This window comes from Eubalaena glacialis, chromosome 4 (genome assembly GCF_028564815.1).
Source record: "Eubalaena glacialis isolate mEubGla1 chromosome 4, mEubGla1.1.hap2.+ XY, whole genome shotgun sequence".
NCBI classification, from domain to species: domain Eukaryota; kingdom Metazoa; phylum Chordata; class Mammalia; order Artiodactyla; family Balaenidae; genus Eubalaena; species Eubalaena glacialis.
This window is the reverse complement of record NC_083719.1, coordinates 133,945,526-133,964,176: the sequence shown is the minus strand read 5'-3', so window position 1 is coordinate 133,964,176 and position 18,651 is coordinate 133,945,526. Positions and strand designations below refer to the sequence as shown.

Sequence of the window (18,651 nt, the reverse complement as noted above, 5' to 3'; positions counted from 1 at the left end):
GGTCTCAGTGAACAGAGAAAAGCCTGATTGGGGTATGCTCAAGAGTGAACAGAGTTCTTCAACAAATAAACTGATGGGGGGTGGGGGAGTGGGGATTGAGGTGGAGGAAGGAAACTATAGATTAAAAGATAATTAAATGATACATCATCCAGTTACAAAGGGGTGGACCTTATCGGATCCTCAGATAATTGGTATACAAATATTGACTTGATTTTGATGATATTAAATAGTTATTAATTTATTTTAAAATGAGACAATGGTTCTCTGGTTCCACGAACAAACAAAATGAGTCCTTACTTTTTAGAAATGCTTGCTGAATTGAAATAATGTCTATCAGTAGATAATTGTTGAAGTTGGGTGATGAATACACTATTCTCTCTACTTTTGTGTATGTTTGGGAACTCTCTGTAATTAGTTTAAAAAAATAAAATCAAATAATCTTAAAGAGTTAAAGTTGAGAATGTTTATCAGAATAACAACCTTATTTTTGTAAGCGCAACATGCTCTTGGAAGATTCCCACAAATTTAGAAATGTGTAACATTTCTTACGAAAATAACCTCCAAAAGACTTAAGTGTACTTTTTTTTTTTTTACATTTGTTAATTTGTTGCCTGGAAATAGAATCTGAATTCGTAAATGAAAATAAAAGTGAACAGATGGTGAAAAAATGCAAATTAAGAATATATTATTGATTCTCAATCATGTTCACAAGTATTTCCAGATTACAAAATACTTAAACAGCAGAGTCCAACCTCATATTTTTAAATGTTATTTTTGACAGTGGGGCTACAGTCGATATCATTTCTAAAAATATCTGCTTACTGTATTGTCTAACGTTTACGTAAGACGTATGGATGCCTCAATTTTAAGCGTTGAAAAAAAAAAAGAAAAAAAAGAAAAAGAAAGGAACGAGCTACCAGCTGCTGCTTTTATTGATACCAAGTACAGAGAGCCTCGGCGACTGCAAACCCCGCAGCCGCAGCCAAATTGCCGGAAGGAGGCAGGCGGCGCGAGGTCGGTGGGGGTGGGGGGCTGTGCGCAGGCGCAATAGCAAGCCAGCGGTCAGAGGCGGGACTAGAGCCTCGGTTAAAGGACAGCTCTTTCAGCCAATCAAGGGACAGCGTCAGAGACTTCTTCCTGGAAGAGGAGGTCGGAAGTTGGGTCTCGGCGGCGGTGGCGAAGGCAGCTACCAGTGTAAACCCGGGGCTGAGGTGAGTGGGCGGCGACGGTTTGGTGCTCCGTTCAGTGTGCATTTCTTCTTCCGGACCCCGCGACTTCCTCCGGGCGGGCTGGGAATGGGGGGAGGCGTGGTGCAGGGTACGCTCGCCCGCTTTCCTTTCCCGCGTCGCTCGGGGAGCGCGGCCTCCCCGCCGCTCGTGGAGCCCCGGGGTGAACCGCTCGGCGGAAGGTGCCTTCCTTGCGGCGGGCTCTGGGCTTCCTTCGAGTGGGGAGGCCGAGCCCGGTCGGAGGTTGGCAGACCTCAGTTCTAGTCCCTCGCGGCTGGTTTGCTAAGGTGGGTGGCCTCGGCGAGTCTTTTGGCCTCTCCAGCCTTACGGGATAACCAGCCTTGCTCTTCCTCCTCAGGGAGCAGTCCTGAAATCAGAAGAATTAATGAGAGGCGGGAAAGGAGGTAGATGCCAAGCCTAATCATTAGATCATCTGGAGAGGTTTTAAAAACATTCCAGCGGCCCCATCCACAGTAGACAAAACGAGTCAAAAGTCTGGGTATGGGACCCTAGAATACCTTTCTTTTTTTGGTGAAATACCGCAGAACGGAACAAACACTAGAAGGTGGATCTTGAGTCTGATAACCAGTTATGATGCCTGGCGCTTGTTTTACTAAAAACCTCCATCGCCTTTGACAAGTTTAGTCTAGAGAAGTGATAGGGAGATAAACAGGATTTCTGTAATACGTCAGTTTCCTTTTGTACTGTTAGATGCTTCGTAGTTTACTGATTTAAGGGAACTTGTACTGTGTACAAGAACCAAGGTTAAGAATTCCTGCTGTGCCATTTACTAGACTTTTGATCTGGTTGCGGACACTTCCCGTTGGTGAGACAGACTTGGGATCCTCATCTCTAAAATGAAATTGAAAATAGTACTTAACTCATAGAATTGGTTTGAAGATTAAGTTAGAGAGGATGTGAAACAATGGTACCTGTCGCTTACTTGCCCTTTGGGGATTGGCAGCTAAAGTAGAGGATTACACATGGTGCTGGGAAGCCCAAAACTGGGCTTCCAATCTGAAAAGGCTTGAGTGGGGTGAAACCTGGGCTGTCTGAAATTTATTTTGAAGTACCAGATCATTGCTAATTCTCTGATTTTGGTAATTATGTGGTTATAAGAGAACATTCTTATTTGGGGGATACCCACTGAAGTATTTGCGGGTACAGAGATGAGAGACCAATAAGGCAAATGAGGGAAAATGTTAACATTTGGAGAATCTGAGTGAAGAACATGGAATATTCTTTATACTATTCATACAGCTTTTCTATAAGTCTGAATTGATGTTTTTGGAAGTTTTAAAAAGTTGATTATAACTATTTGCAACTCATAAGTGTTGTAAATAAATGAAATGGTACACAGTATTGATAACCCTCCATCCCATGCACTTTCACTCCTTTTTTCTTAATGGCTGTGTTGTGTGTATATAGAGACATTTTATCCAGCTCTCATATTGATGAAGTTATGGGCTGTTTCCAGCTTTTCCTGCTCTTTTCAAACAATGCTGCATTAAACATCCTTAAACACACTTTTGTGTACTTGTACCAATATTTTTGTAGGATAAATTTCTAGAAATAGAATTGTTGGGTCACACAACTTTGTTAATCAACTATACTCCAGTATAAAATAAAAATTAAAAAAAAAGAATTGTTGGGTCAAAGAATATCAGCATTAAAAATTTTTGATACTGTCACGTCAAATTCCAAATAAATATATTCGTTTCCTTTCCTATCAGTTGTGTCTGAGGATTCCCCATATTCTCTTGGCGGTACTGGCCTGCCACCTGAGAGTGTCGTGTGGTGGCCGTCATGGTGGCTTCTGTGAGAGCCGAGGGGAATGGACGCTCTCCCCCGCAGTAGGCTTCCCTGCAGGGCCAGAGGAGCTAAGAGCCTGCCTCTAAAATTGGGATGGCCACTCTGAAGAAACTGAGAGGAGGGCGAGTGTGACCTGTGCTGGAATCCAGGGCCTGCCACATAGAAGGTGTTCTAACATTTGTCAGATGACAGAGTATGTGAAATCTTGATAGTCTGTTAGATGAAAAGAATCCTTTTTAAAATTTGCTTTTAATAGTGTGTCTGTCTGAATATTTTCCTGCCTTTATTCAGCATTTGCATTTTTCTCATCATCTTTTGCCCATTTTTCTATTATTTTTTAAAAATATATAGGTTTAAAAAAAAACTCATTCAGTGGATCTTTATTGAGGATTTAGCATCTTCTAGGCATTGTTTAAGGTGCTGGAGGTAGAGTTGTGAATAAGACAGGCAACTGCTGAAGTCATAGTGCTTTTCTTGTGGGAATGGAATCAGAAAATATGTTTTTAAAAAATCAAAATTAAATTTCTAATATTTGCCCTTGTTAGCTTGCAGGCATTCTTCTCCCAGAAAAATGGGATTGTCTTAATTTTGCTTATGATATAGTTTCCTATATGGAATTTTTAGATTTATCTTTGGTAGTCAGATCTGTTGGTCTTTTGTAGTAACCTTAAAACGTGTAGTTAGCTATTTGTCTGTTTTCCTTTATAGATTGTAAGCAACGCAAGGATGGAGGCCATGTTTATCCTTGAAAGATAGTATGTTGTAGTGTTTGAGATCTTTAGGCTCTGGCTCCTTCCTTTACTCTGTGACTTTACGCAAGTGGATCAACTTTTGTTAGCCACGGTGATCTCATCTCTGAAATAGAAAGAGCACCTTTCTTTTCTCAGATTTCTCGCAACCATGAGAAAAGTATTTAGCACAGTGTCTGGGACATGCTACGCACTCAAGTGTTATCTGTCATTATAATCATCATTGTCATATATTAGACAAACAGTAAATATTTGAAAGAGTAAATAAACATTAAAGATGTTTGTACCTACTTCCAAATTCCCATTGATTTGAAGGCTTCTTGAAATGAATGGAGCTACCAACAAATACTAGAAGACAATATGCTAGGATATAAGGGAGAAGGAATGTGGTATGAGAATTAGGCTGGCTATTGTATAGAAGAACTGTAGTGAAATCAAAAAGATCCCTGGGAAGCCATTGTATTCCAGGTAAGAGGGAATGGTGTCTTGATCAGAACTGATGAATTTGAGATAGCGAGATAGCGAAGTTTTGGGACTTGATAATTTTGGCAGTGATGGTGAGGAGAGGAGGTTGGTAAAAAAGGAGGATTAAGATAACCTTTAGGTTTCTGGCTTGAAATACTAGGTGGATAATGGGGACATTTTACTGAAACAGGAAAGAGTAGAAGCTATGAGAGGAACAGGTTTAGGGTGTGTGTATTTATGGTAGATGGACTCAAAAGAACTTTTTTTTTCTTTGTTTTTAAGTTTGAATGCCCTGTGAGACATCCAGGAGCAGCCCAGACGCAGTCTGGACTGGAGATAAAAAGTCAAGAGTCAAGAAAAGAAAGACAAATATTATATCACTTATATGTGGAATCTAAAAAGAATACAAATGAATCTATGTACAAAACAGACTCACAGACAGAAAACAAACTTACGGTTGCCAAAGGGGAGAGGGAGAGAGAGGGGGCAAATTAGGAGTATGGGATTAACGGACAAACTACTATACATAAAATAGTTAAGCAACAAGGATTTACTGTATAGCACAGGGAATTATATTCAATGTCTTGTAATCTGTAATGGAGTATAATCTGAAAAAAATAACTGAATCACTTTGCTGTACACCTGAAACTAACACAGTGTTGTAAATCAAGTATACTTAAATTTAAAAAAAAGTCAAGAGTCATAAATATAGACCAGGGTTTCTCCACTTTGGCACAATATATTGACATTTTGGGCTGGATAATTCTTTGTTGCTGTGCATTGTATGTTTATAGCATCCCCAGCCTCTACCCATTAGAAGCCAGTAGCACCCCCTCCCTGGTTGTGGCAACTAAAGGTGTCTCCAGACCTTGCATATATCTTCTGGTTGGCACAGTGACACCTGGTTGAGAACCACCGATAGAAATGGTATTAAAAGCTATGGAATTGACTGAGATCATCCCAGGGAGAACATAAAACAAAGGCCTAAAACTAGTGGCCAGCAGACCACAAAGATTGTTGGAGATAAATCCTTTTTGACCTCACAGTATTTGACAATTTCTGGAATTAATTGCCAGTATTTTTAAAAATTGAGAAATTTCACATAAAAATCTGGATTTTTTTGCCCTTACTTGAAAACTCAAGACCAAGGAACAATGAATCTTCATTCGCACATGAATGCTAGTGGCTGGAGGCTTTGAGGTCTGGCTTGGAGATGCTCAGTTCTCCTTCACTCTTTATGTTGCCTGCCTTTTCCCTTTGGCTTTTGAGTTTGTGAGTCTCTGAGGCATGCCAACATTAAAATTTGGCTAGAGAAGGAGGGGCAGTAAAGGAGACTGGGAGGCAGTGGCCAGTGTGGTAGGAGGAGACGTAAATGTAGCATCACAGAAGCTGAGGGAGAAGGGGAGTGTGTTGAAAAGGAAGAAAATGCTGCTGAGAGATTAAGATCAGCTTAGAAAAATGTCCATTGGATTTGGTCATGTGGTGGTTGTTGATGGCCGTGATGAGCAGTTTTTGTGGAGGTAGGAGGTTGACGCCAGATCGGATAGTGACAAAAATGAATATGCAGAAGGCTAGTGAAGCAGTGAAGTGTGGGTTGATACAGTTAGAGTAACTCATCATGCCCGTGGCCACTGACAGATTGATTCTCAGCAGCAGCCAGTTCACTGCTGTGGGTTGGTGGAAACTCAGGGCTGCCCCACAGCTGCCCTTATTACCTCACAAATTCCAAGTATAAAACTGCCTCCAGTATATTATTTGCTATCTCTCATGTTGGATGGTGTATCTTGAAAATCTGGTAAGATCCATCTAAGTGAGCACTCGGGATATTCTCATTTTATGATATACCTAAGCTTCAGATGGAGTAGATGGAGGTTATTGTGGCTATTGAAGGTATAGTTGAATTTGAAATTTCTGAAGTAGATGTAGAAAAGTTAATGAGTCTATAAAAAATTGTAGAGTATATTTTAGGAAAAAAGGGAATGGAATTGGATCACAGAGGCTCAGATGATGTGAGTTTGTCTGGAATATAGTAATTTTAATTTTGTCAGAGGGTTCCTTAGAGTTATAAGTGTTTGCTTTTGGAGATCAATCTATAATATAAAACGAGTGATTGTAACGTGAGATGGGAAGACAGCATGTGTAGTTTGGCTGTAGGGAGGGTAGAGAAGTGAGGCATAACTGGTGAGGGGTGTGGAATCCAGATGATTTAATTTATAGATGAAAATACAGTTGATCCTTGAACAACTGGGAGGTTAGGGGCGCCCACCCTCTGTGCAGTTGAAAATCTGAGTATAACTTAGAGTTGGCCTTTCGTATTTGCAGTTCCTTCATATTTGCGGTTCTGCATCTGAGGATTCAACCAACCATGGATCTTGTAGTACTCTAGTATTTACTGTTGAAAAAAATCCACATGTAAGTGGACCCGTGCAAGTTCAAATCTGTGTTGCTCAGGGGTCAACTGTATACTACAGTACTTTTTTTGTGCCAATGAAAGTATTAAGTAGAGCAGGAAAAATACGATGATTGAGTATATATTGCTAATTAGAAAAGGATGCAGCCTTTTCCTGTTGTAAATGTTAGTTTTAGAGAGTAGGCAGATGATTTTGTCCTGGACGCCAAACTGCCAGGGGAGAAAAGGGAAAATGTTCTGTCACTAGTCGCTGAATGTGACAGGTTTGTTTTGTAGCTCCACTCTCAATCTTTGGTCTATTTCTGTGTGTGTGTGTGTGTGTGATTTTTTTTTTCTTATTTTTTGTCTGATGGTCCATTTCTGTAGGTTCTTGATCTTCCACAATGGGTGAGCCACAGCAAGTAAGCGCCCTCCCACCCCCTCCGATGCAGTACATCAAGGAGTATACAGATGAAAATATTCAGGAAGGCCTCGCTCCCAAGCCTCCACCTCCAATAAAGGACAGTTATATGATGTTCGGCAACCAGTTCCAGTGTGATGATCTTATCATCCGCCCTTTAGAAAGTCAGGGTATCGAACGGCTTCATCCTATGCAGTTTGATCACAAGAAAGAACTGAGAAAACTCAATATGTCTATCCTTATTAATTTCTTAGACCTCTTAGATATCTTGATAAGGAGCCCTGGGAGTATAAAACGAGAAGAGAAGCTAGAAGATCTTAAGCTGCTTTTTGTACATGTGCATCATCTCATAAATGAATACCGACCCCACCAAGCAAGAGAGACCTTGAGAGTCATGATGGAGGTGCAGAAACGTCAACGCCTTGAGACAGCTGAGAGATTTCAGAAGCATCTGGAACGAGTCATTGAGATGATTCAGAATTGCTTGGCTTCTTTGCCTGATGATTTGCCCCATTCGGAAACAGGGCTGAGAGTAAAAACTGAACCAATGGATGCTGATGATAGCAACAATTGTGCTGGACAGGATGAACAACAAAGAGAAAATTCAGGTCATAGGAGAGATCAGATTATAGAGAAAGATGCTGCTTTGTGTGTCCTAATTGACGAAATGAATGAAAGACCGTGAAGGATGTTTCTTTTTCTTCTTTTTTTTTTTCGTTTCAGTAAATAGCATATATATTAGTTAAATCACTTTTAGAGAGTCTCAAAAGAGATAGCACTAGAAGTCTTGCAAGCACCTTGACTCTCCAACTTTCTCAGATGTTAGACGTCACAGGCAGTTTATGGCATTTCACTTTATGGCAAGCCTAGGTAAATGAGTGTGCCTACATTGAGTAATCACCTTAAAAAGCAGTGTTTGCCGCTATTGTGTGGAACATCCCTGTTTTCGGAGTTGCAGTAAACTTTGAAGATATCCTCAGTAATAGTAGGGTTTCATCCCTGAAAAGTAGATTTGTCATTTGCTTTAAGAATGATAAATAATAAAGGATATCAAACTTTATAAATATGAAATTATGAAATCCTTAGATTTATTTCACTTAAAAATTTGGTTAATCTCTAAAAGAATAGTGTAACATGTTAAAAGAGAGGAACCCTGGAGAGTTATAAAACAGCAGTTTTTTTTTTCCTCTTGGCTGCTCCTGCAAACACTCTGTCTCAGCCTCTTGTCCCTATCCTGGGTGGGTCCCAGAACTTTTTTCCAGTCACTAAGAAGTCCTTTGATCACTTTTAGTCACATTCATTTTAATAATTAAAATGTCTGTGTAATTACCTATACATTTCCTAAACTCAGACTTGCTTAAGGCTGGAAGCCTGCCCTGGGAAGGGGGTTTGGTGGCAGAGACTGCTGGATGCCCACCAGAGATTCTTGCTTGCCTGAGATATGCTGCCCTGCTAGGGACTATGTTCCCCCCATTCCTCTTGCATCTCTGTGAGGCCATGTGACTGAGTTCTTAGCAGTGAAGTGTGGTGTGAAAATCCAGGCCTGCCCCATAAAAACTTCTCTTCTTATCTGCTGGTTTGATGGTCACACCCAGGAAAACTTTGGAAGCCACTTGAAGATGGCAAAAGTTCAATCATTTCGGGTCCTTGAAAGCCTGAAGACTAGGCCCTCCTTTCATTAACTCTACCCTCTCCCAGTCCCCATCCCCACCCCCACTGATGTGACTTCACCACGTGAATAAGAAGTCAACCTGTTTTGAGCACTGAGATTTCATTTCTGCACCTTCTTCTCTTTTCTGTTCTCCAGCCTCTCTTCCGGCAAAATCTTGATGGAGAGTCTGCCTTGTATCTGAGGGTGGCTGCTAGCCTTTCTCTTAATAAAGGCCAGTGGTTCTCAAAGCGTAGTCCTGGACCAGCAGCATTGGTATCACTTGGGGACTGGTTAGAAATGCAGATTCTCAGGTGCACCCCAGACATACTAAATCGAACTCTAGGGGTGGGGCTCAACAAGCTGTGGTTTAAAGAGCCCTCAGGTGATTCCCATGCAGGCTCAAGATTAAGAATCACTGATAATGGTAAGGCCTTTTCCCAGATAAGCTGGCAAAGTCCAGTTTAAAGTGGCCACAGGCCAGTTCTATATGTGAAACATTCATGCATCCTTTTCTTTAAAAATCTGGGGAGTGTAGGCTGTTTCCAAGTAGACAACCCCTCTATTAGGCACTTAGTTGGCAAGTCTCATTTGTTTTTTCCTGATATGTGTTTGGTATAGATTTTTGGACTCCAGAGACTTCAGGAGACACAGTCGAGACTCTCTTAAGCTTAAATTAAAGGGGGAGGGGAACCCCCTCATCTCCCAGTGGCGGGGCAAGGTGGACATTGCTCAACACTTGAGTGACTCTCCAAAGGAATCTCCTTTGTAAAGGAGACCTCAGCCTTTTTACAACCTTGAGGAGGGTGCTGGGCTAAGAGGTACAAAACCAATTTTTGGCTGCCTTACAAATGCTTGCATGGAAAAAACTAACTGAATCACATTATCACATCCTTAAGAGAGTCACGACATCATTTGTATATAATGTGTGTTTGTTGGAGAGAAGGATTAAGAGATTAAAATTTCACGTGGAATCTTAAATTCTGATCTTGGGAGGACCCGATCTTGTAGGTCTGTGGGTGGGACCTGGCATCAACTCTAAAGAATTCTGACGTGAACTCCTGCTATTATAATGGGTTGAAGGAGCACTAGTGGTCTGATAGTTGTTACAAATTTCAAAGTTTATATAGAGATTCAGTCTATGAGGATTAAAATACATCTCTACACACCCGGTCATAATGAATATTCCTGATAGATTGATTCCTCAAAGTGAAATATCTGGAAGAATAACTTGGGCGACTCTTGAGATTACCAATGCCTGGGCCCCAGACCACCAGGATTCTGGTTTCATTGTTCTGGACTGGGGCCCTGGTATTAGTTTTAAGAAATCTGTAGATGACTCTACTGTGCAGTAGGATAAAGGAGGATTACATTAGTCAGTACTCTCTATTGAACTAGTTTAAGCAAAAGATGAATTTGTTGAAAGGATACTGTGTTACATAAGTTAAACATCCAAATCATGAAGGACTGGGAGGGTCTCTAGGGCAACTGGGACTCAAACCTGATCCAGAACCCTCTGTCTCTCCTTTCTGGCTTTTCTGTTAGCTTCATTCTGTACAAACCAAATTCTTTGATGGTACAGGTGGAGAACATGGCTGCCAACGGTTCCCGAGCGTTAGGTCTTTCTACACCACTCTCTGGGAGTTGTCTCTTGAAAACGAAAAAAAAAAAGGTGAAAGGCTAATGAACCATTTCGGAGGGAGGAGTTAGGGGCAGCACACCTGATTCCAACTGGGCCATTCAGCTGGGGGCAGATTCTGTAAGAATCTGACGGACCCCAGCATGTCAGTGTGTGGGGGGAGGTGGTCCACCCCTCCCTTTAAGTTCATTTATTCATTGCATTCATTTAGTGGATATTGTGGTCGTCTCTATTCCTGATACTGGTTTAGTTGCTGGGGGTCACCAAGCTAGTGAGTGGCAAAGCCAGGATTGAAACATTCTAGTTTCAAAGCCTAAGCACTCAACCTTCATACTCTATATCACCTCTCTACTGCATCATATAGTTAATAAATCATAGGTAATAAGTAATGGAGTCGAGTGGAATCTGATATTTTGACCCTAAAATCCATACTCTTATACACTACATGCTACTGGACTGAGGAAGGAGATTTGTAGACAGAGATTATGAGCTCCCTTTGAACATTTTAAAGCATTTTTGTCAGAATTCTGCTGCTATCTTAAGGAGATGCTGTGCGTATAGCACTAACCTTCCTAAAACTCCCTCTTAGTAGATACTATCACCCCCACTTTATGAAAGTGGGGGTCAGTTTTGTAGTTTGCTCAGGTGGTGTTTCCAGATTAGAATCTAGGTCAGGTGTCAACAAACTTTTTCTGTAAAGAGCCAGTTAGTAAATATTTTAGGCATTATAAGTACTCCCTTATATGGTACAAAGGCAGCCATAGAAAATACGTAAACAAGTGAGCGCGGCTGTGTTCCAGCTTTAGATATGGACATTGAAACCTGAATTTAAATAATTTTCATGTTATGAAATATTATTATTTTGATTTTTTCCCCAATCATTTAAACATGTTAAAATAATTCTTAGCCTGTGGACTGTACAAAAAACAGGCAGCCAAATGAATTTGGCCAGAGGCTGTAATCTAGGTGATTGGATTCTAAACCCTGGAGTGTTTTCACAAAACCACTTAATAACCACAAAATAAAAATTATAGGTTTGTTCTAGGGCCTAAGTGAGATTGTGGCTACAAAGCACTAAGCATAATTTCTGGTAGTTAGTAAGCTTTCAAAGGTTAATTGGTACCTTTCCTGCTAAGTCTTTTGCATTTGGCATTTAGAATCAAAGATTTAGGAACTGAAAAAAAAACAAAAACAAAAACAGATTTAGGAACTGGTTTCAAACTGTAATGTGATGAGTCTAACAGTAAGTGGCACTCTTACCTCAAGTTTAGAAGCTGCAGCCAGGTGGCAGAGGAGGAGATTAAGGTGGAGAAGCTCACAGGTGCTGCTTGTAATACTGAGCTTTTTATTCAACAAGTGAGACTTGCTGCTTGTGTCTGACTGTGGCCTACAAACTCTTTTCTGATGGAGAGAATAGGGTGTAAATTTGTCAAAATAACCAGCACTATGTTGCAAATAAGAGGTTTTTGATTAGAGCTTTTCTCCCAGGGCTGCCTGGACAAGACCTGAGGAAGACCTCAGGCACTGTTGGTTAGCTCTGAGTACATGAGGACAGTAAGATGCTTCTCATATCTGCTTAGCACCAAGTTCTGTGAAGCTGCTGGTTCCCTGCCCCTGCTGTAGGTTTGGAGTAAAGGAAGACATTTAAAGGATGGGTGTCAGGTGGGGTGATGTGGCTGGCTAAGAATGCATTGTATCATAACTACAAGGAAAGATGCCTTTGGGGTCTTTATCGATTTTCACAATTATTCAGTCATTCAACAAACCTGAAGATCTATGAATACCATGCAATCGTTAAGAGCCATTAAGAATGAGAGTACTGATGTGGAAATACATTCTATATATAACAGAAGTTGCTGGGTATAGGCTGAGTCCATATTTGTGTCTCTCTGTCTCTCCATACTCAAATTGGAAAAATATATTAAAAACTATTTTATGGATGAGGAAATTGAGACTCAAATATGTAACTTGCTACACACCGAGGACACTTGGGCTGGTAAATGGCTGTTAAAACTCAGATTTAAAAGAAAAGAAATAGAAAAAGAGTAATGCGTGGTAAAGTTTGGGCTCCTGTGTTTACTAGTAGTGTCGCCTTGGTTTGACCTATTAACCTCCATGACCCTCGATTTGCTTAACTATGATAATTATGGACCTATAGTATAGGGTAGGTACCATTTAATGTTGGGAATGAAAGAGAAGGCCCATGCTGATTCTTTCTGAAACTTGTTTGTCCCCAGGCAACATACTCAGAATCATCTGTGCAGAAACATCTGATGTGGAAGGGCAGAGGGGGTATCTGGAAGGCTTAAGTGGTTCATAAGCCTGAGGGGTTCTGACTCACTACTACTTAAAGGGGAGAGTGGTTAAAAAAAAAAGGAAGCCACAAATAATCAATAGCAGAAATGAAAAAGGGATATTACTATAGATTTTATAGACAGTAAGAAATAATAATAAAATATTATGAATAACTATACCAACAATTTGAAAATTTAGATAAATTGGACAAATTCTTACAAAATTACCAAGGTTTAAGAGTAGGAAACTTGAATAGCTTTCCGATGATTAAAAAAAGAAAAAGTTGTCAAAATCTTCTCAGAAAGAAAACTTCAAGTTCAAATAGCTTTGCTGACAAGTTCTATCAAACACTGTTAGGAAAAAAAAAAATCTTATACAGACTCAGGGAATAGAAAAAGAGGGAACATTCCCCAGCTCTTTTTATGGGACTGGGATGGTGAGTGAGTTCCCTCACTTGTTCAACAAATGTAACTTGTTCAGCAAGTTACATTTTTGAGTCTCAATTTCCTCATCCATAAAATAGTTTTTAATATATTTTTCCAATTTGAGTATGGAGAGACAGAGAGACACAAATATGGACTCAGCCTATACCCTTTCCTTTGGGAAGTACAAAGGACCCAGAGAGCCAAGATACCCTTTTTTTGGCCATGCCACTCAGCACATGGGATCCTAGTTTCCCGACCAGGGATCGAACCCACGACCCCTGCAGTAGAAGTGCAGAGTCTTAACCACTGGACCACCAGGGAAGTCCCAAGATACCCTTGATAAAAGAACTAAGGGGAGGATTTGCCCTGCGTGACATCACCATTTCCCGTAAAGCTGCAATAATTAAAACAATGTATTATACTGACAGAAAGATAGGAAAATATACTATTGGAACAGACTAGAAAGCCAAAAAACAGATCCATGCCTGTATGATTTTTGAAATAGAGATGGCATTACAAAGTAATGGGAAAACGCTGGAATTTTCAATAAATGGGGCTAGGACAAAATATACAAAAATCAATTATGGGAAAATTAAAGGCCTAACAGTGAAAGAAAAAACTATAAAGCCTTAAAGCTAATGTAGGTGAATATCTTCATAATCTCTGGGTAAGAGAAGTCTTCTTAAATAAAATACAAAAAGTATAACCCACCAAAGAAAAGGCTAGTACATTTTACTACATTTGAATTAAGAAACTGTGTTCAAGAAAACATACCATAAATAAGTGAAAAGCAACGAAGTGGGAGAAAATATAACAGATTAAACCAGCAGAGGACTGGTATCCCGAGTATATAAATTATTCATATACAGCAATAAGAAAAACTGAGAAACCCAACAGAAAAATGGGCAAAAGACTCAAACATTTGTGCTCCTCCCCCTCCCCAAATCCAAATGGTTCATAAACAAAAGAAAAGGTGCTCATTAACCTTGTTAGCAATGAGGAAAATGCAAAGTAAAGCTGTAGTGAGAGGCCATCATATTCTTTACCAGTTTGGCTAAAAAAAAAAAAAAAAAAAAAAAAAAAGTCTGGCAATACTAAGTGTTAAGGAGGATGTGGAATAAGAGAAACTTATACTCTGCTGGTAGATGTCTTGGAAACAGGCATTATCTAATAAGGCTCAAAATATGTATACCCTCTGACCCAGTAATTGCACTGTGAGAAATATGCTCCAGAGAAACTCCTATATGTGTCCACCTGAATCCATGTATGAGAATGTCCAGGATGGCATTGTTCATGAAAACTGAAACAGAAGATGAAATGTTCACCTGGAAATAAACAATTTGAGGCATATCCAGTCCCAGGAAAACTATTCAGTAATAAAAACAACCCACAGGGACACAAAGAAGCATGAATGGATCTCACAAATACACTGTTAAGTAAAAGAAACAAAACACAAAAGCCTATAGACAATTTGATTTCACTATATGATGTTCAAAAACAAGCAAAATTATATATGTAACTTTAGGATGCATTACCTAGATGGTAGAACTATTAAAAAAAAAAAAGAAGCAATTATTGCAAAATTTAGAATAGTGATTGCCTGTAGGACAGGGGGAAGGCTTTGTGAACAGGAAGGGACATGTGGGCTTGGAGTGGGGGTCAGAGGGACTTGAGGAGATAGGCCATGTTTTATTTTTGGTTTTGGGTCCTGGTTACTTGAGTGTTTGCTTTCCAAGTATTGGTAAACTATAAATTTAAGTATGCAATGTTCTGTACATCTGTGCCATTTTCTGTTAAACATTAGTTTAACCTTAAAACCATATTGTGACATCATCATACACTCATATAGGAAAAAATTAAAAAGTGTGACAGTCCTGATACTGGCAAAGATGTGGGGGGCATCGTAAGAGTTCTCACTGTCAGAATGTAAGCTGGAATAAACACTTTGGAAAACTGCTCAACATTCTCGGGTAAAGCAAATGCCCGTGAGACGAGAGAAATGAGAATGTGCATCAAGGACAAATGGGGGAAATAGTAAAATGAGATAAAATAAGAGAGGGACCTCACCGGGATTGATGAAGACTGCGTCCATTAAACTGAGGAGGATTAGCTTCAGTATCTGAACCTGGAGCAAAAAACTAGTAAACAAACACAAAGCATTGCCATACTGGAGAACATGCTTGGGATGAGTGACCACTCATAGCTCCCCCACCAGCGTCGCCCTGGAGGAGACAGTGGGACTGCCATTTTCAAGGTGAGACCGCCGATAGGAGTTCCCACAGTGACTCACACATAGCTCAACAGACTTTTCAGTTTCGTCCCTGGGAGCCTCGATGAGTTATCAAGGGTAAATTATTTCACACCCCTCCCATTTCCTCCACTCTGAAAGGTTTGGTTACATGAGCAGGAGCAGCGCTGAGCTGGCTCTGGCATTGGTTTGAGTGTGACCTCAAGCTTAATCTCTCTGGCACTCATCCATAGTTACTCAATATAAGAACTCTCTAAAGACACGAGAGCTCCTTAGCATCTCCCCAGGGTTGTGAAGAGCGCGTCCTTGTGAGTTAAAAAGCACCGTATTAGTAAAATGTCGTTTTTGTAAGAAAAAGAACCATCCATATTCGGAAGAGCAAGTTTTCTTTCCCCATCTCCCCACCCCATCCCTTTCTGGGAGGGGGTCTGTACTGGATATTTGCTTCTGCTGCCCAGCATCCATTTCCCCTTCTAAAATGCACCATACTTTTTCTTTGGGGAAACCACCTTTCTCTCACTTTCAGAGCATGAGATTTGGGGATGTGACCCAGGGCTCACCCAATTAGTCCTTTTTGAACCTATGGACACAGATTGTTCAGGAATAAGTCTGTAACCCAGTTTGGGTGTTTGAGGGGGTGTGCATCTGTGGGCTTGTGTGGGAGTGGCCAAGAGATGTTCTTGGTGTGCAGATATGTGCTCTGCGGGGACAGGAGAAGGACGCCGTGTGGAATCTGCAGAAGGCGCCAACACCAGGACAGCCAGAAACCAGGTCCCTGCTGTCCTCACTGGGGCCACTGAACCAAGTCTTGCCTGAAGCTAGACTTTTCAATAATGTCAGTCAATAAATCTGTAGTTTAAGCTAGTTTGAGTTGGGTTTTCTGTCATCTGCAACATAAGTAAAGTATAGGGTTTTTGGTGAGAGAAGAAGTCTTTGTTGGCATAAGAACACCAAGATCGTGCTGTGAGAGGTGGGCAGTAGCAAGGGAGAAATTTATTCATCTTGTAAATGACCCTGAGAACCTGGAGTTTTCCACAGGGATGAAGTAGCCCTCTCAGTGCTGGGACCCGGTGCAGAGGGCAATGTTGAAAGCAACTTGATGCAAATGAGAGCACTGAGACCACACAAATAAAAGTAAAATAAAAATCAAAAGACTTGGGGAGTGTAAATAAATGTTTTGTACCTTCTCCTGGATCCCACTGAGTTCATGATGTTCACAATCATCCATGAGTAAGGCTTTCTTACTGGCGATATACCCACCAGAGGTAGTGGCATTAACACATTGTATATATAGAGAGATTTATAGAAAAATATCTGAAAGGAGACCTGTTTTGGTGGTAGTGGGTATTTCATGGTAGTGGGATCTGGCCTTTATTTTATTTATTTTTATTCTTATTTTATTTTTCAGAATTTTCTACAGTGACTATGACTTGTATAATAATAAAAAAAGTTTTCAAGTACTGTACAGGCACACAAAGTTACAAGCACTCTTAACGAAAGTCACATGGCTAGCTGTAATCTGTAGGTCAAGATCGAGCTCAAAGTTGCTTAACTTGTTACCTTTTATATCCAACCTCAGTGTCTACCTTTGCAAAATTTTGGGACTAATGATACATGGAACCTAACTGAGATGCTGTGATTTAAATGAGAGGATTTTTTATTCAAATTAAGTACATATAGGATTCCAGCTTTAGTGGGCGTTATTGTCTCCCCCATATCCATTCCACTGCGGCTCCCCCATTGTGCAGGGTAGATTCTAATTGGACTGAGTTTTTCCAGGTGATCCCATCTGTATCGCCCATGCTTTCCTGTCTCCTGAGTAAAATTCTCTTGCTTCCATTTTATGAATTTTGTCAAGTGGCCCCTTAGTTATCTCTAAATGTGTAATTCTAATTACACATAATTCCAGTGTTTCCATTTGGTGTTTGGAGGCTATCTTTAAGGAGTCTGAGATTTCCTCTCCCTTTTCCTGCTGACAAAGGGAGAAAAGCAAAACAATTTCTATAGTAGTATCATATGCAGTAGTTTTTTTGTAGTTATCCCTCCACTTAATTATAGCCAACACTCAACTGTCCCTTAAGAAAATTCATGATATGACTTTCTAAACAATTTAGAAACTAATTAATTACAATACAAAAGACTTCTTTACCAAAAATACATTCAAGGGCTCCTTTTAAAAAGCAAACTTCTGTTGCACATAATTAAAGAATCATAGACCTTGATGGGTCTTTTATGATCATCTTTACAAATAAATTGAGACATGAAGTATTCTTTTCAAGGGAATGATCACTTTGTTATTTTCACCCAGTGTTTTCACCCAATGGGATCTATGTAGCCATAACAAAGAATGAGGACATTCTATATGAGCTGAAATGGAGAGATGCTCAGAATAGAATGTGAAGTTGAAAAAGAAAGTTGCAAGCTGATCAATCTTAGCATCTCTAGATGTGGAGCAACCAGACAACTGTGATGGAATAGCACTTTTTCTTGCCAAAAAGTGGAACCTGAATCTAACCAAACCTCTAGAGCTAAGTTTCATTTATAGGAAATACAAAGAAAAGAGGAATACTTTAAATGATGTCACAAGGATACAGACAAACCCAGAATATGGAACAGTGCACAGGACAGTTGATTTGTACAACTAGTCAATGGCAGGGGGAAAGGAGGGAAGACTGTCCTCAATTAAAAGAGACTTAAGTGTCATAACAACCAAATGCATTGTAGGGAGCTGTTTAGGTCTGGACTTAAACCTATAATAAAAGGACATTTTTGAGATAATCAGGGGAATTCGATTATGGACTGAAGAGTCAGGTGCTGCTAAAACATTATTAATTATGTCTTGTGTGATAATGGTATTATGGTTATATATAGAGTATCAATTTTTTGAAAACAAGATGCACACTGAAGTCTGTAAGGGTGAAATAACATGACATCTGGGATTTGTTTTAAAATGAAAGTTTGATCATTTTGAATTTGTGTATTGGGAGTATGTACTATTCTCTGCTTTTGATATGTCAGAAAATTTTTATATAAAATAATAAATAGAAAATGCAAGGTGCAAAATGTATGTATGGTATGCTCTTTTGTTTAAGAAAGGAAGGAATAAGAATATATATTTTATTTTCTTGTGTTTGCATTGGGAGGATACACAAAAGACATGACAATAGAAACCTATAGGTTGGGTGGGGGAAATTAGTGGACTTGGAGGGGTGGGAATGAGGCTTCTTAATGTAAGCTTTTTATATTGCTTTAAACTTTAGCCATTTGAATGTATTACCTAAACAGTTAAAAAAAAAACAAGAAATAAAAGTTAAATGAACATGACAATGTTCAG

General features: G+C 39.8%; 1 protein-coding gene across 3 annotated transcripts; it reads left to right on the top strand.

Annotated features, from left to right (window-relative positions):
* Window positions 1-1,129: 1,129 nt before the first annotated feature.
* Window positions 1,130-8,115, top strand: MED7 (mediator complex subunit 7). Of its 3 annotated transcripts, none has more exons than XM_061189914.1 (2): window positions 1,130-1,211; window positions 7,029-8,115. In XM_061189914.1, the coding sequence occupies exon 2, from the start codon at window positions 7,046-7,048 to the stop codon at window positions 7,745-7,747; it is 702 nt and encodes a 233-aa protein (XP_061045897.1). In that variant the 5' UTR covers window positions 1,130-1,211; window positions 7,029-7,045; the 3' UTR covers window positions 7,748-8,115. The 3 variants fall into 3 exon arrangements, with proteins under 3 accessions (XP_061045897.1, XP_061045898.1, XP_061045899.1); XM_061189915.1 differs by lacking the exon at window positions 1,130-1,211 and adding an exon at window positions 1,254-1,513; XM_061189916.1 differs by lacking the exon at window positions 1,130-1,211 and adding an exon at window positions 1,555-1,630.
* Window positions 8,116-18,651: the final 10,536 nt, after the last annotated feature.